Source organism: Stegostoma tigrinum, chromosome 2 (assembly GCF_030684315.1).
Source record: "Stegostoma tigrinum isolate sSteTig4 chromosome 2, sSteTig4.hap1, whole genome shotgun sequence".
Taxonomy (NCBI): Eukaryota; Metazoa; Chordata; class Chondrichthyes; order Orectolobiformes; family Stegostomatidae; genus Stegostoma; species Stegostoma tigrinum.
In genome coordinates, this window is record NC_081355.1 from 126,991,683 (window position 1) to 127,010,498 (window position 18,816).

The 18,816-nt window shown below is 40.9% G+C and overlaps 1 protein-coding gene across 4 annotated transcripts in view; it reads left to right on the plus strand.

The window, feature by feature from the left end:
• The window catches only part of svila (supervillin a), a 203,345-nt gene extending 194,817 nt beyond the window's left edge, over nucleotides 1-8,528 (plus strand). For all 4 annotated transcript variants that reach the window (XM_059639188.1, XM_048522082.2, XM_048522099.2 and 1 more), the window contains one exon: nucleotides 6,171-8,528. In XM_059639188.1, coding sequence (XP_059495171.1) covers nucleotides 6,171-6,257 — 87 coding nt within the window. In that variant the 3' untranslated portion in view covers nucleotides 6,258-8,528. The remainder of the gene's footprint in view (nucleotides 1-6,170) is intronic.
• Nucleotides 8,529-18,816: the final 10,288 nt, after the last annotated feature.

The window sequence follows — 18,816 nt, forward strand, 5'->3', positions numbered from 1 at the left end:
CAGTCCCTTTGATCTAGGTAGATCCACATGCCATTAGGGAGGGAGTTCCCAGAGTTTGACCCGAAGACAGTTAAAGTACGGCAATATGTTTCTTAGGCAAGATGGTGAGTGGCTTGGGGAGGAATTACAGATGTTCCCATTATCTGCTTCCCTTAAGATTCTAAGGTGATAGCAGTCATCCATTTGGAAGGTACTGTCCAAGAATCTCCTTGATTCATATCTGCAGTGTATCTGGTGGATGGTAAACACTGCAGCTACTGAGTGTCAGTAGTGGAGGGAAAGGTTGTTTTTATTGTGGATGTGGTACAAATCTAGTGAGCTGCATTGACCCAGATGGTGTTCCTGAGTGTTCTTGGGGCTGCACCCATCCAGGCAAGTGAGGAGTATTCCATCACACTCCTGACTTGTGCCTTGTGTATGATTGACAGGTTTTGAGGAGTCAAGACATGAATTACTTGCAGAATTGATGTGCTTTGTATTTATACGACTGGTCCAGTTCAGTTTTTGATCAGTAGTAATCCCTGGATTTTGTTTGTGGGGATTCAATGAAGTTAATGCCATTGAGTGTAAGGGAAGTTCAATTCTCTGTTGTTAGACATTGTCACTGCTTTGCATTTTTATGGTGTGAATTTTACTTGCCACCTATCAAACTTCAATATTTTCCAGGTTTTGCTATATATCAACATATGTACAGTATCCGAGTAGTTACAAATGATGCTGAACATTGTGCAATCTTTAGTTCTGACCTTATAATAAATGATTAAATTGAAGCAGCTGAAGATGGTTGAGCCTAATACATGCCCCTGAAAAACTCCTGGAACTCTTGTAGTAGAGTGGAAACATACCTATCTCGGCCGCAAAGCCTGAGTTCAATTCCCACCTACTCAAGGGGTTTATTATACCACAGATTTTCTTTTTAAAAATTTACTCTGAGGAACTCCTGCAGAGATGTCCTGGAGCTCAGATGATTCTTAAAAGTCCTGTAAGATGATTTTGAATTCTGATGCAGGACCACCTGACCTCTGTATTCGCCAAAGTAAAAGCACTGAACTGCAGATGCTGGAAATCTTGCACAAAAAATGTTTCTGGAGAAACTCAGCAGGTCTGGCTGCATCTGTTGAGAAGAAGACAGTATCCAGTCTAGTGACCCTTCATCAGACCTGGCAATAGCTGGGAAATGATGGTATTTATGCTGATCACTGCAAGGGAGTTGGAATGGGGGTGCTGAACAGAGTACGTGGAGATGAAACCCAGACAGAGGGAGTAAGAAAAGGGGATAGACAGACAATGAGCTGGTGATGAGCCGAGGGAGAGAAGGGTGCTGACAAGAAGTGTGAATAGATGCCTGCCACTCCATCCCCCATCCTCATTTTCGAAAATCTGATCCCAACTCTGCACTCCTCATCCCAGCTTACAAGCAGAAATTGAAGCGTGAGGATCCAGAACAGATAATAGTGCTGTATTGGTCTGAGGCAATGGAAGAGCTTCCACAGTACTGCTTCAAGTCAATGAACTGGCCCATATTCAAGTACGCAGCAGCCGACCTAAAACGAGTATGCCACTACTGTTACAAATTTCATTAATAAGTGTGCATGTCAAAGAAGTTAATCTGAATGTTCCCAAAATGGCAACCGTGGATGAACCAGGAGATCCACTCCCTGCTGAAGACCAGATCTGAGGCAAGCAGGTCAGATAACCCTGAGCTATACAGGAAATCCAGGTACGACCTCCATAAAGCCATCAGAGATGTCACGAGCCAGACTGAGTTTGAGTCCTAGACTAACCAAACAGACGCCAGACATTTGTAGCAGGGTTTACATGATGTAACAGACTACAAAGCGAAGTCAAACAGAATCACAGGCGACACTACATCCCTGCCCGATGAGCTCAATGCATTCCATGCTTGCTTTGAACAGAAGGTCAGTGAACAATGTCACCTGTCCCAACAGGCTCTGATGTCTCCGTACCCACGGTCACCACTGCTGATGTTAGATCAGCCTTTGCGAGAGTGAATCCGTGAAAAGCGATTGGCTGGGAAGGAGTCCCCATCCCTGCACTTAGAATCTGTATGAACCAGCCGATGGGAATTTTCACAGACAACTGTAACCTCTCCTTACTATGATCTGAAGTCCACATCTGCTTGAAGAAGACAACTATCGTCTCGGTGCCAAAGAAAAATCATGCAGCGTGCCTCAGTGACTACCACCCACTGGCTGTGATCTCCATCACGAAGAGCCTTGAGAGTTTAGTCATGGCTCACGTCGACTCTAGCTGACCAAAGTGCCTTGACCCTTTAAAGTTTGCCTGCCAGTGCAACAGTCCATGGCAAACAGCATCTCCTGGCCTGACACCCATCCCTGGAACATCTGGATAATAAGGATACCCACATCAGGTTCCTTCTGATTGACTGCAGCTCCATCTTAAATGTTATAATTCCAAACAAAATCTCTCAAATCTGAGACCTGGGTATTAGGTCCCCGCCTCTGTAAACCGCTCCTTGACCTTCTGACCCATAGACTGCAATCAGTAAGAATAGGTGACAGCACCACCCCCAACATAATCCTCAACACTGGTGCCCTGCAAGGCTGTGTACTCGACCCTGCTAAGGTACTCTTATCCAGTCAGATCTCAAGCAACAGTGCAGGAAAGAGGTTGACTACTTAGCAGCATGGTGCAGAAAAGAGTCTGTTCATCAACATCAGCCAAACAAAGCAGCAGGCCGTTGACTTCAGGAAGCAGAGTGGAGGGCACGCCCCCTGTCTGCATCAATGGTACTGCGTTGCAGATGGTCAAAAGTGTCAAGTTCTTGGGAGTGATAATCACAAACAATCTGTCCTGATCTCACCAAATCAACATGAGAGTCAAGGGAGCACAGCAATGTCTTTATTTCCTTGAGAGGCTAAGGAAATTCAGCATGTCCACGAAGACACTTACTAATTTTTATAGATGCATCGTAGAAAGCATCCTAGCTAGATGCATCACAGCATGGTATGGCAACTGCTCTTTCCAAGATTGCAAGAAACCACAGAGAGTTGTGAACATAGCAAAGTCCATCAAGCAAACCAGCCTTCCATCTATTGACTCCATCGGTACTTCCTGCTGTCTTGGGAGAGCTAGCAACATAATCACTGACGACTCCCACCCCAGTTATGTTCTCTTCCATCCTCTTCTGTCAGACAGAAGAAAGAAGTTTGAATATAATATGAACAGTTTCAAGAACAGCTCTTCCTTGCTGGTCTCAGACTTATGAACAGACCTCTGAAATGTTAATTCTCATCTCTCTCTCTCTCTCTCCCCCACCCCCTCTCTCTCTGCACCTTCTCAGCTGTTTTAACACTGCATTCTGCACTGTGTTCTGCTACCCAGATGCACTATGTATGGTATGATCTGCCTGTAAAGAACACTTTTCACTGTGTCTCAATGCATGTGACAACAATAAATCAAACTCAGACGAATAGTTGTAAATGGCTTGGATTCTCACAGTTACTACTTTGATACATCCTCACACACCACTTCCTGTAAAGACTCCGTTCCATTCTTCCACTTTCTCCATGAGAAATGCTGACAGTGGGACTAGCTCCAGTGCATTGCTTTCAAAGCTCAAATTCATTCTCATCCTTAGCAATCAAAAGGCTTGACAGTATGGTGACTTCACCCAACTTCACTGAATCCTGTGTGCTTTCCCTTCTTTCAGATTATGATTGGATTTTGTTGGCAATTTTAGGTTTCAAACTTTTACCTACCATTTTCTCGTTTTCTTAAACTGTTGACTGCATTGAATTCTTAGTACATTAAGTTCTTATATCTCCCATGGAGATTAATTCATTTTTACACTTCTGAAGAGAATTCAAAATAGTTAATATAATGTAAACTGCAAGAAACCTCTGGCCTTTCTGCACAAATCAAAAGCTTCTATGAACTATTTATCCTCAACAGTTAAGAAAATTGTGCATAAAATTCAACTTATACAGGCAGAATTTTATAGGTAAGGGATTGACAAGGTAGTGTCTAATCAAAATGCTTAATTCCAGTGCACTGAAGTCTTAGGGACAGAATTTTACTGGGGCGTTTGAAACAGTTCAGCCTAAATATGTTGGTAACTGTCATTGTAGTTTATCTAAATAAACTGCAAGTACATCCTTTTCACAGGCTTTATCTGAAATCTAATAGTTATGACACAGTTACTAATAAACAAGTGTGATTCATATAGCAAGACTTTTATGATGTTTCGATCTTTGTAATGTGTGATAACATTATCAGATGAATTTGAAGTGAGCTACTGCTTGGTATCTGTATTCACTGAGATATCTAGCCGCTTGTTCTGAGGCTTCAGTCAACTTGGCATCTTCTTATTAAGGCAGAGTGGGTGGAAAACAAAGCATGACAAACAAAATGTACCTTTTGTTAGTGTATTGAAGTACAGCTTCTTGAGGTGAGAGAGCAAGAACAAAAAAAATGCTGCAGACAATAGTGACGAAGATATGCCCTGTTACATAAAGAGACCGTCTCTCATGGCTAAATAGGTCAGAGTGAATTCAGAGTTATTTGCTGTCAACCTTGCTGATTCAACCTCACATCATTATGAGATAGAATATAAATTCCCTGAGTATAGTTTTGATAAGTCAAAGCTTTATTCTGATTTTAAATTTAAATGACCTTCTTTGAAATGTGAAAAAAAACCTGGGGAAAATTGAGCCATCTGCATTTTGACCTCTGCTGTCACGGAAGACATGATATTGAATATCATGCTGGTCTTTTTATTCACTCTTTTTATTATTTTGGGAATAATCACACTGTGTGGGAAGGGTTTAAAGTGATGATTTTGTACTTGTGGTTTGATCTTCCTCGTTCTTTAAATTGCTTCAGCATATTTAATCCTTTGCCCGGTAATGATTGTAGTTCTTCTGTAGTTGAGGTTTTAGCTTCACAGTAAATTCAGGCATATAAATTTGCCTTGCCAGGTGTAGAAAATTGTAAAGCCATTAACACAATGTTCTCAGAAAACGTTGTTCATGTGCAGTTTTTAAGAGTGGTAATTTTAAAGAACATGTGATGGCCTGAGATGATAGTTTGTTGTTTTCATTCCACAAAATAGTCTTGTGAATTCTAATTTTTGCCTTACAGAATTTTGGCCATTTTCACATTTGTGATAATTAGTTTATAAATCTTTGCAAGGCCTTAAAAGAAACAAACTGATTCCTCAACAAACTGATCCTAAATAAATTATCTGAACTACAGGTTTAGTGTGCACTGGATAATCTATCTCACCAGAAATGTTGCTTTGAGCAAGTAACAATTCTAACTTGCATCTGAGACCCTGTGGACACCACCTGTAGCAAGATATATCCACACTGATGTTTAGTTCTGTGGAGAGAGAAGTATTCAGGCGAAAGATCTGTCATCAGAGCTTTAAATTTCAACCTGTAATATTCTCACCTTAAATCTTAACTAGAGGAAGCTACATTTCATATGTGGAGAGAGGGGTAAGTGAATTGAGTTAATTACCTAGTTATCATGCTCTTGTGACAATTGTTTAACCAGCACAATATTTTCTTTTGTGTAATATTTTTTAAACAGATCAAGCTCCATCATACACTTGCCTAAGCTGGTGAGAGTGAGCCTTTCATCTCTGCTGTTGATATTAGGCTGTAAATTATTGGGAATGTGTAATTATCATTTGTGGAATATGACCTCGTTAGAAACTGTTAGCTCTGGCTAGGTAGCAATTGTATTTCTTTGCACATATTTACACTTCCATTTTTAACAGTGTTTGTTAATTTTGGGGGAGCAGCATCATTGTTTGCTTTTTTACTGTGGGCAGCCTGCTGTGTTCATCCAGCTCCGCACTTAGTTAATGCCTTACTTATTTATCAACCTTCTATCTGAAGTTATTCTTTAGTCATCTGCTGAGATAGCAGGAAGTCACCTTCCCTTTTGTTTTATCTCCATCACAGTAATGGGTTGCTGGGCCTACATTCCCATTGCCAGGAAGTTATCTGGAGAATTCTGCATTCTCATTTTTGACCTAATTGTCTTTCCTCATCTATGCAATTTCTGTCCATTGCCCATTTTTAAAATGTTTGTTTCCCAGTGTCTAAGTATTTTATGTCCTATATACAACTGCACAAGCAAGTGAAACCATTTTAATGAAATGATACATTATTTTGCAGAAGACACTGGAAATGACGAGAGAAGAGTTCAGTACCCTGCCCTCTTGGAAGCAAGTTAAACTGAAGAAAGCAAAAGGCCTTTTCTAAATAGTTTTTAGTATAGTGCATATTTTTCTTAAAAAAACACATGCTTAGTAACAGAGCTTTCACCGAAGATCATTTGGACATCCGTGGATCAGACATGGACAGTGGTCTGGTCAAAGAGCACATTATGGAAATAAGTTGCACATTCTGGGCAGCAATGCCTTTTTGGGGGAGATTTGTCGATTTGTGCATGTTGAGGGGAATTCTGTGGATTTTAACAGTGTTGACAATGAGACAATGCCGTTGTACGCATTTGACCTCAATGCACTTAAGGGCAACAGATGCTACTCGGCCATACCCTGCCTGTGTATCTTGAAGGCAAATTATTTTGTAAAGTGTTATTTTGTGTGTAGCAGATAGCTAATCATGAAGAGTTTATATTTATATAATACAATATGAAAAGTGACTATGGTTTAATGACAAAATATTTAATTGGTAATGACATGTATTCACTTGAGTTTTTTTGTTTTGCGTTAACCAGAAAATACGATGGCTAGTTGAACGAAACCTGCTTGTACTGAGATCATGCCACAAATACCTTTTTTGCATTCTGATAATCATACAATCATGTTCACTCATTGAAAGGTTCATGAACAAAGTGTATTTATGGCATGGAATAATGAAAAAGCTACACAAATTGAGTAACTTTTTATGTGAATCTTTAAAATGTATAGTGCCTTGCTTTTGTGTACAGTTTATACTACAGAACAAGTGTTTGAATTTTTGATGGAAGCAGATGTTTAAAAATAAGCTTCATTCAGTTAAAATTGTTATGATAGAGGTTTAAGAATCTCTATTCCAACATTCATCAGCCTAACAAACTTTGTTCTTGTGATACAATTTAGAAAAATAAAAGTTGAAAATTGATTTGTATTTTTTTGGTTATGTCTCTCTGGGCAGTTTACAAAAGGTGAGACAAAGTTTGTGTGTACCTGGCATGTTCAATTAAGTTCGTAACTGTAACTAACTGAAGACAATTGATCATATTACCTTAATGATTTACTACCATTTATAAGTCTGTCATTGTAGAGTCGTTTGAGTTAATTTGACAACAACTTGTCATTTACATAATACCTTTACTAAAATGTCCCAAGGCACTTGAGACCGAAATTAACATCAAACAGTGGTGGCTGAGGCAGGAACATGACCATAGGTATGATTATAATCAGTTGTAAGAAGACTTTTGGATGAGAGGATGACGTTTTCATGGGGTTTTATCAGGACAGTTCCAGATTGGCACTCTGAGGTGGCTGAGGACTCAGCTGCCAAAAATATAGTCAATAGTTCATAATGGCCTGCTGTGGAAATTAATCATGGAATCGTACAGTACAGAAGATGGTCGTTCAATCCATTGAGCATTTTCTGGCTCTTCAAAGAGCTAACAAATTAGTTTTGACTGCCCTACACATTTTTGCTCTTGTTTACTATTTCAAAGCCCTTTTATAATTTTGAAAATTCTGTTAAAGCTCCATGTAATTTTCTTTGCTCAGAGGAGAGCAAGCCTACCTTTGTAATCTCTCCATGTTACTGAAATCCTACACCCCTGGTATCATTTTAAGAAATTTTCTTTATAACCCTCTCCAAGGCCTTCAAATGTATGGTGCCCAGCACTGGGCTTTCTGACCCTGCTAATGCCTAACATGTGAATTATGTAATAATACTTTAATAATAGAAATGGGCATCACTGTTAAAAACAAGTTCCCAGTTCACAAGAAAGCATGAGCTTAGAAATGGCAATTTTGATGCATTGGGAAATCCTTTCCACAGGGAGTAATTTTCCAAACACCAAGAAGTCTTGTCTTAGAATGGGGTCAATATTAAAAAATAAGTGCAGTCTTTTGTGTTTATTCTGTCATTGACTTACCAAGATCTTTTTTAAATCTCTTTCTTGCACAATAACTACTAAGTCTCGAAACTTACTGGATGAGAATTTGATCTGCCTTCCTGAAAAAGGTTACTAAACTATTCGAGAGAAGTAGCAGTTGATAACTATGTAGCATTCAATAACGTACTAGTTTAATGCTTAGCCCTTGGTTTCCTCTATTTATAATCATTGACCTGTAGCTCTTCTGCCTGACCGTCCTACACAAAGTGCCTTTCTAGATCCACCTTATCTATTGATTAAATTTTGAAACTTGAATCTTGCAATAGAGATTTGTGTGTTTACTGGGCTGACCATGTTAATGCTCGTCGTACTGTGCTGAAGAGTCCCTTAACACAGTTTTCTGTAGAAATTCCAGGAACACTAATAGAAAGTATTATTACACACACCAAAAATGCAATAAATTATTAAAAACTTTGAATTTTCTTTTGTTGTCTTATTTACCATCCCAATTTTCTCCTTTTTGCCTTTAGTTTTTCTGATTTATATGCCTTTTTTTTAAATAGTGAACGCAACAATTCAACTCCCCCTCCTATTCCTGTGATGACATGTCCACCCTGGGCCTCCTGCAGTGCCACAATGATGCCACCCGAATGTTGCAGGAACAGCAACTCATATTCTGCTTGGGAACCCTGCAGCCCAATGGTATCAATGTGGATTTCACAAGCTTCAAAATCTCCCCTCCCCCCATTTCATCCCAAAACCAGCCCAGCTCATCCCAGCCTGCCTCACCTGTTCTTCCTCTCACCTATCCCCTCCTCCCACCTCCAGCTTTACCTCCATTTCCTACCTACTAACCTCATCCTGCCCCCTTCACCTGTCCGTCCTCCCCGGACTGACCTATCCCCTCCCTACCTCTTCCCCCCCCCCCCCCCCCACCCCATACTCTCCTCTCCACATATGTTCTCCTCTATCCGCCTCCCCCTCCTTATTTATTTCAGAATCCTCTCCCCATCCCCCTTTTCTGATGAAGGCTCTCGGCCCGAAACATCAGCTTTTGTGCTCCTGAGATGCTGCTTGGCCTGCTGTGTTCATCCAGCTCCACACTTCGTTATCTCTGATTCTCCAGCATCTGAAGTTCCCATTATCTCTGATCACATTTTTTTTCATGCCTCCAGTGTACATAATCCATCTCTTTAAATCTCAGCAGCAGATATTTATAGTCTTTGTGTACAGGATAAGTCAGCTTAGTATTGGAAGGCAGGCCTGAGAAATTGTTAGGACTGATGGAAGAATGTCCCTCCATTGCACCATTGTCCACTCCTCCATCATTACTAGTACTGAATCTTGGCCCCCATGACATCTTGCTATGCAATCACAAAAGGTGTAACAGTTGGACAACGAGGAACAGAGGAGATAAAAGATCAAGGCCCCAAACACATTTTCGAAATGATGTAGCCATTTACTTGTAACTACTTTCAATCTAGTCTGTTGCATTTGCTGCTCACAATGTGGTCTCATCTACATTGGCAAGACCAATGACTTTTGCAAAGTGCCTCCTCACTGTGAGAATGACCCCCACCCTTATGTTTGAATGGCTATGCGGTCAGCACAGCACTCAGAATCTACCATTCACACCCATCATTGGCACCTGTTTTGTATCTCAAACACTCCTTTACTCCAGTTAGCACTAACGTTATCTTTTGCTCTGAGCATGTTCATCATCTGTTCAACTCTCTCAACGTAAGAACATCACAGGCAATTCGGTCCCTTAAGCCTGAACTCCATCTTGGCCTCAACTACACTTTCCTGTCCTCTCTCCATAACAGTTCAACCCATTATGAATCAATGAGCTATCTGTTTCCTCTTACAAATTTATTCGAGTCCCATCATCCACCAAACTCTGGGATAGTGAATTCGCAGATTCGTGACCCTTGAGAGAGGTCATTTGTCCTCATCTCTGTTTTCAATTTGCTATCCCTTATCCTGAAACCATGACCTCTTGTTCTAGATTGGTCCACAGAAAACAATCCATCTAGCCCTGGCAACTTATTCCCCCTTTCAGATTTCCAATTCCTAATAATTCCTCCTCTAATTATTTTGTCCAGTATTCCTCTTAGATATCCACATCATCCCTTTGTGAATATGGATACAAAAATCATTTAAAATTCTTCCCATATCCTCTGTGTCTGCATACAAGTTCCCTTCTTCATCTCTGATAGATCCTGCTTTTTCCTTAACTTTGCTTTTTATATACTGGTAAAACATATTTGGGTCTTTCTTTATCTTGCATGATAATATTTTTGATGCCCTGGTTTTGATTTCCTTTTTGTTTACTTCATCCCTGTACTTTCTATTCTCCTCTAGGCTATTCACGGTATTGTGTCTTTTTGTGACTATCAAAAACTTTCTTTTCCTGTTTAATTTTGCCCTTAATTTTTCTGTACAGACACGAAGATGTAGATTTGGCAGTACTATTCTAATCTTTGGAAGAGCATGTCTGATTTGTACCCTAAGGATCTCACTTTTTAGTGCCTCCCACTGGCTTATCTCTGATTTATCCTTTCTAGTCTATCTCAGCCAAACTCACTCAGTTTTGTAAAATCCTAGACTTCAAATTCCTCACCTTAATGACAAGACATCTGCCATTCAGTTTATCTGTACCCCTCATTATTTTATAAACCTCCAGTGAAAAAAGTCACTGCCTATCTAGCCTCTCCTTAAACTCAAACCCTCCATTCCCAGCAACATCTGGTAAATATTTTCTGAACCCTCTCCAGCTTAATAATACACTTCCTATAACAGGGAGACCAAAACTAAAGTACTCAAGAAGATGCTCACCGACGACCTGTACAAGTTCAATGTAATATCCCAACTCATATACAAGTTCTGAGCAACGAAGGCAAGCATGCTAAATGCCTTCTTAACAGCCTGTCTGTGTGTGATGCAAACTTCAAAGAAATTAGTACCTGAAACCCTAGGTATCGCCGTTCTACGACACTACCCAAAGACCCTACTTTTAATTGTATAAGCCCTGCCCTTGTTTGTTTTACCAAAATGCAATACCTCGTTTTTATCCAACTTGAAGAGTGGCAAATGGATTTCAACCCATTGACCCAATTGATCGAGATCTCTTGGTAATCTTAGGTAACCTTCTCTACTGTCCACTATACTATATAGCTATATGTGATGTGTATCCACAATACCACCAACCTTGATTTGCAGAAAATAAAGAAATTTGACCATTGCTAGCTATTTATGGTAAAACCATTTGGAATTGTGCAAGTTTCACAAGCAATTCCAAACAAGGAAACTGGAATGGCAACTTGACAGTTATGAACTGCATATAAAATAAAACAGCCAGGAAACCCCCAGATTTTAGCAGACTCACTGCTGTGATGAGGTAGCCTATATCCGTAGGCATGATGAAGACGTTGAGAAGAGTTCCAGCCTAGCCAGCTGCCAACTCTCCCACTTATAATGTTTTGGGTTATTTACTGAGCCCAGGGCAGTGATTGAGCTATATCTAAAGGCCTGTATTATTTATTTAAGTGCTTAATTTATTAATTGTTTTATAGAGCTCTAAGTTTCTCCTCTGCATCTTGGTCTATGAGTGTACTGTTGTCTTGCAGAGACAGGCAACACTCTTAACATTAAGAAATAGTAGGAACTGCCAGTGCTGGAGAATCTGGGATAACACGATGTGAAGCTGGATGAAGAAGGGTCATGACCTGAAGCGTCAGCCTTCCTGCTCCTCTGATGCTGCTTGGCCTGCTATGTTCATCCAGCTTCACACACTTTACATTCAGATGAGAATATTTAGGTAGCTTGTTGAAAACAGGGCAATAAGAAAGAGGATTGTTTTCCTAGATTTTTTTGCTGGTCAATAGACTGTGTTGCACATCCATGAGAATATTCCCTACATTATACACATACATGATCCGTCTCAGTTGTTCATTCCCATTCACCTGCATTTGTATGTCACTAGCTCAAAAAGGGCTGTTATTGTTGTGGTATTTATTTCCTACCAAAAGAATTGGATTCGGGTCTGTGGAGTAATTAGAAAGATAGACCACACTTTTCTGGGGATATGCTGGTTTTTGAACTGGATTTGGAAGGGAATGTGTGGAAAGTAGCTAGCTTAAATTGCACAGTGAGAAATGTATTGGCTAGGATAGCAAAATATTTGGAATTTATATGTTTGTCCATAAATTTTCTGTGAAAAATTAATCTGGTGGGTAAGGGTCTACATAAGTGTGGGGAAAGAACCTTGAATAAAGTTCATTGTCCATTGCTTGCCTACCTCTAATCCTTTCTGATTCTCTAGTGATGAAACTATGATTTTGCATCGTTTTAATTTCTAGTTACATAACTACTTCACTTGCTAGTTTACAAGAACAGGAAAAGCTTGTATTGAGTAAAATCATCTCCACCTGAGTCCTCTCAAGTATTCTGCAATATGTGCTAAGTGCCAAACAAACATATTGCCGGGTGTTAGTCTGGAGTAGGTTGGTTATAGAAAAATATTTGCAGTTGTAAAATTAATGCCAATGCAACATGCAGACGTTCAGATCTTCATTAATCAGCACCCCGCTGCTCTGTCTTAACAACAAATCTCAGCAATTTCTGTAAACAAAGATTCAGATTGTTTTCATTGTTGCAGCAGAAGCTGAAGTAAAGCAGTGTCTCACTTCCACAAAATTTCTAGCGTTTTCTATTTTGAGTTGAGTAAAAATATTTGTCTATACATTTCCCATTTCCTACAGATGAAGGGAATGGCCATGGGATCCCGCATGAGTCCAAGCTATGCCTGCCTCTTAGGTTACGAGGAACAGCCCCTCTTCTGCTGCTACACTGGCACTATCCCCCACCTCTTCCTCTGCTACATTGATGACTGTATCGGCACAGCCTTGTGCTCCCATGAGGAGCTTGAATAGTTCATCAACTTTATTAACACCTTTCACCCCATCTGCAAATTCACCTCGACTATCTCCAATAAGTCCCTCTCCTTCCTGGACCTTTCTGTGACCATCTCTGGTGACCACCTCAAAACTGACATCTATTTCAAGCCCACTCCCACAGCTACCTACACTACACCTCTTCACCCACCTTCCTGCAAGAATGTGATCCCCTACTCCCAATTCCTCCGCCTCTGCAGGGTCTGCTCCCAAGATGGAGTGTTCCACTCTCGCACATCCCAGACATCCTGTTATTTCAAGGACTGCAACATCCCCCTTTGATGATCGGAAATGCTGTCAACCATATCACTTGCATTTCCTGCAACTCTACCCTCACATCCCCTTCCCCCAACATCCCCGTTGTCCTCACATAATCACCCCTCTAACCTCCATATCCAACATATCATTCTCCACCATTTCCACCACGTGCAATCCGACCCCAGAACCAAAAATATATTTCCCTCCCCACCCCTATCTCCCTGCCGTAGAGACCACTCTCTCTGTGACTCCCTCCTCCACTCCCCACTAGCCCCACCACTCCCAGCACCTTTCCTGGCAACCGCAGGAAGTGTGACACCTGCCCCTACACCTCCCCCCTCACCTCCATTCAAAGTACAAATCAAACCTTTCACATCAGACAGAGGTTCACCTGCACATCCGTCAATGTGGTCGATTGCATCTGCTGCCCTGGATGTGGCCTCCTCCTCATCAGTGAGACTAGTTGGAGACTGGGAGACTGCTTTGTAGAGCACCTGCACTCTGTTCATGACAAATGACAACACCTTCCAGTTGAAAACCATTTCAATTGCCCCCTGCCACTCCCTGGGTGACGTCCATCCTGGGCCTCCTCGAGTGTCACAATGATGCCACCCACAAACTGGAGGAGGAACACCTCATATTCCGCCTCGGGGCCCCATGGCCTAATGGCCTAAATGTGGATTTTACTGTTTCAAAATCTTCCCACCCTGGCCTCACCCATGACCAACCCTCCCCCCTCATCCCTGCCTCGTCTTCCTGACACAATTTGTCCATCTTCTCTCCCACCTATCTGGTCCTCCCACCTCACTGACCAATCCCCACCACTGCCTACCTGCTCCCACCGATCACCGTCCCAGCCACCCCTCCTCTACTTATTTCCCAGCTCCCTTACCATTTCTGAAGAAGGGTCCCAACACAAAATGTCAACTTTCCTGCTCCTCTGATGCTGTCTGGCCTGTTGTTTTCCTCCAGTTTCACACTATTATCTTTTATTTATGCCTATATACAAGTATGCTTAATTTATACAGTGGTGGTGACTCCCAATTCAGATGGCTTGTATACAAGGATTGAAGGAAATCAGGAGTGAGATTATTGAACCTTAATATTTTAAATACCTGTAAGGTGGGAAGAGATTCTTGAGAACTCAGAAATGTCCAATCTGCAACCTACAGAATAGTAACAAAAACAGAAATTTCTGGAAGCCTCAGGCGCAGCAGTGTCTGTATGGAGAAAACAGTTAATGTTTCGGGTCCAGTGTCCTCCTTCAGACCCCTTCACTGGGCCCAAAACATTAGCTCTATTATCTGTCACTGATGCTGCCAGACCTGCTGAGTTTTCCCAGCAACCTGTTTTGGTTTCTGATTTACAGCATCCACTGTTTCCTTCTCTACAGGATAGTAATCTTACCATCTATTTTTGAAACTCCTTGAAACGATGTGAAGAGATTGAGAAGGTGAAAATTCAGAAATAGGACTGAATATCACCATGTATTTGAGAAGGAAATAAGCTTTTTCGGACATTTTCATGACTTGTTTAGGGGATGTGAGTATCACTGCCAGGGCCAGCATTCATTGTCATTCCCTAACTGCTCTGGAGAAGGTAATGCTGAGCTACCTTCTGGAACCACTAGAGACCTTGTGGAGTATTTTCACCCACAGTGCTGTTAGTGAGGAAATTCTAAGGTTTTGACCCAGCGACAATGAAGAAATGGCAATATAGTCATTGAGTCACAATACGTGTGACCTGGAGGGGAAAAAAAGTAATGGTATTATTGAGGAGAAAATGCTATTGACCCATTCAACCATTTTCAAAGTAGTTTTGACCAGACTCCACACGAATCGACATGAATTCTGTACACAGCCACAGAAAGTGCAGCATAAAGAACAATCTAAATGTCCCTAGTACATGGTGAAAGGGTGGTCAAAGAGGCGGTGAGGCAAAAGAAGTTGTAAGGATACATCAAATAACATCAGAAGGCTTTTAGAAATAATCATTTGGTACAACATTAACAGTCCCTTGGATTATTGCGGGTGAATTCAGAAAAGCCAGCATGGATTTGATCAGGACAAATTGTCTTTATTTGTCCTGATTGATTTTTTTTGATAATGTAACAGAGGGCTGATGAGGATAAAATTGTTGATGTGTTGTGCATGGGCTTTGAAAAGACTTTTGACAACGCGGTTTTTCAGTAAAGTTGGAGTTTTTGGAATAAAAGGGAGCGGTGGCAATGATTTGAAACTGGCTGAAAGAAGGGAAACTTCGTCGATTTGCGTGATTATTTTCCAGACTAGAGTGTGCTGAAAGGTTTATGTTGGGTCCCTGTGTTTTGAACGACCTTAGTAACTAGGCTTGTGTGTACATTGTGCAATGCTAACATGTGTGGATGAGAGTAAACCTGGAATTATCTCAAACTGATAAACTTCAAGAGGACACAAATAGTCTGCTGGAGTGGGCAGTCAGTGCCAGATGAAGTTTAATGCAGGCAAGAGTGAAGTTACTAGTTTTGTTGGAAAGGGGGAGTAGAGGTGATATAAATGCATGGGCGCATTTCTAAAGGGGGTGTGTGGACTTAGATGGTATATACTCACAGATTACTGAGGGTGGTAAAACAGGTTAAGAAAGCAGATTGTATTCTGAGTTTTACGGCCATAAAGTAGAATGTGGTGAATTGCACTTGTAGAGAGCTAATGAATGTGTCTATGCTGTAACCATTCTGTAATTCAGTAATTACTTCCTGAAGTGCCCCATTTCCTGAGCAGTTACCCTATTCTCAATGATGACTCATAAGCCTTGCTTTTCCAAGCTGTGAATAACTTTGCTGCTGTGTGTTCACAGACCTGCCACTTCTAGGTGGCAGTAAAGAGCAGATTAGCACAGACTCTTCCTGGCAGAGCCATTACAGGCAGCTGCCCTCGAATGGGAAGGATTGTGTACCGAGTCAGGCCTTGGCTTTCTGTGAAAAGGGGGGAATTGTTGTTGGTGCTGTTCTCTCTATTCCATTCCAACATCCTCCCAAGTCCAAAACTCCTCTCCCTAAACTACTGTGAGGAGCTGCCTCGTTGAAGAGCCAATGCTACTGCATGACCTTTGGCCTTGTAACTGACCTTTGTCTCTACTTCCTGAACCTTAGCCTCAGGAGAGCCATCTACGCAGCCAGTCTGACATTCAGGTACAGGGTGTAGTTATGTCGAACGTGCATGTGTCAGGTCAGTCTGAACTGTGGGTGCATGTCACTGGTGATTAATGTCATTGGGCCTGTTTGTGCAGGTGGCTACTTTTAGGACCATATCAGCATTGTGCTAATCTCTCTGTAATTCTTAACACTATCTCCCCACCCCTCACAATGTAACTATGATGTCTTTTACGAAGGGGTTACACTTCAAAAGTTTGTGATTACAAATTAACCTGTTGGACTATAACCTGGTGTCATCAGATTTTTCACAATGTAAAATCATCAATTTCAAATCATTTCCATCATTGTAAATATGCCTGGGAAATCCTGTTACATTACAAAGTGTTCACATTCACACTGGGTGTGAGTACTTTCACACTAAGGTCAAAGCTGCTATATAATAGCAAGTTAATCCGTTATAAAAACAAAGTTGCTGAGAAAGCTCAGCAGGTCTGGCAGCATCTGTGGAGGAGAAAACAGAGTCAACGTTTCGGGTCTGGCGACCCTTCCTCAGAATCCAGTTTTTATTTATTAAGTTAATCTGTTATTTACTATCTGTGATATACCGCAATCGTATTATTATGTTCTTTCAGGCAATCAGGTTGCAAAAGCATTTGACACCAAGGTACTAAAATACTGAAGAACGGTCACTGGATTCAATGCTAACTCTCTACAGCTGCTGTCAGACCTGCTGAGTTTCTCTAGCACTTTGTGTTCTAAAACACTAACTTATTGTTAGTCCCTTTTCCTGAGAAGCAAGTAGATTATCACTGAGAATTTCCATTTGGATACTTAACTAGGACATTTCACCCAGCACATCAGTCAACTCAAAGCCCACATGAATTTTAATATACAATGAAAGGGAGATTGGGTAGAATGCTTTTTATTTTGAGCACCCCTAATTATGGCAGAAGGAAAGTTGTGATTCTGGGTTTGTAAGGATTGGTTTCCTCATAGGTTGGTTTCTGTGCTGTATGACTCTTTCAGTCCAACCAGTCCATGCCAAACATAATTGCAAACTAAACTAGATCAACCTGCCTGTTTCTGGCCCATATCCCTCCAAATCTTTCTAATTGATATACTTATCTAAGTATCTTTTAAACATTGTAACTGTGCCCACGTCCATCACTTCCTCTGGAAGTTCATTCCCTCTGAATAAAAAAATTGCCCCTCATGTCTTTCTTTTTTAAATCTCTCTCCTCTCACGTTAAAAATGTGTCCCATAGTCTTGAAGTCTCCCATACTAGGGAGAAGACACCTACCATTGACCCTATCTATACCCCTCATTATTTTATAAACTTTTATAAGGTCATCTCTCAACCTCCTACACTGCAGTGAAAATACTCCCAGACTATCCAGCCTTTCTTCATTACTCAAATCTTCCATACCTATCAACAACCTGGTAAATCTGAATAGCATCTATGTTTTTACTCAACGTGTTCAAATATGTTATGATGTACTGCTAGTGAGGGTACGATTCCAACCCAGGACTGCTGGCCCAAAGACAATGATACTACCTCTGCAACACCGCAACCCTTCTGAATATTATTCACTCAGATGAGCTGGTCACTTTTAGGAATTGAATGACCGATCAGATCAGTTTATGATGGAATTTGTTTCTTGGCAGGTCACATTTGTTCCATAAGAAATTGGCCTTATACCTTCTCCCAGCTTCACAACATGGGCTCTTGCAGTAATTACAATTCCAATTATATAAAGCACAGTTATAAAATGCAGATACTTTTAATTAAAAAGAGGAATCAGAGTCACATTCATGTTTTCATCAAGATGAGTTGAACCATTTTTGTGATCCTAGAAGTGACACAGGCAATGTATATCACAGAGTCATAGAATTGTTATGGACATAAAATGCCTAAACTGACATTCTGAAGTTGAAGATAAGCATATGAGAATATGATAAAACTAGTAAGCTGAAGAACAAACCCTGAGCTTGCCACAAATTTTCTAGGCTCTTGGATATGGATCCAGGTGCTTTCCATTGGAACTGGTTTGAAATATTAACTCAAAGAAAATATAGTACACTAAAGTCCATAGGAAAGTTGTATATGTCATTTTCTTGCCAACCTTTATCAGTATGAGAGATGTCGGATCAACAAGTGGAATGCTGTGTCTACCCAGCTGAATAAATCGAACCATTAGCGGTATGGCATTTCACCAATAGCTCCTGACCTCCCTTCTCCATTCTCAGATGCTGTGTGAGCTTGTCAGTTGGTGCTGAATGAGGTCTGTGAGATGAAGGTTTTTATGGATAGGAAAATTTTAGCCTGCTGCAGCCCAAGTTCATTTTATGTGCTAGCAATATTCTAAGATCAGTTCAATTCCAGTCTTTCT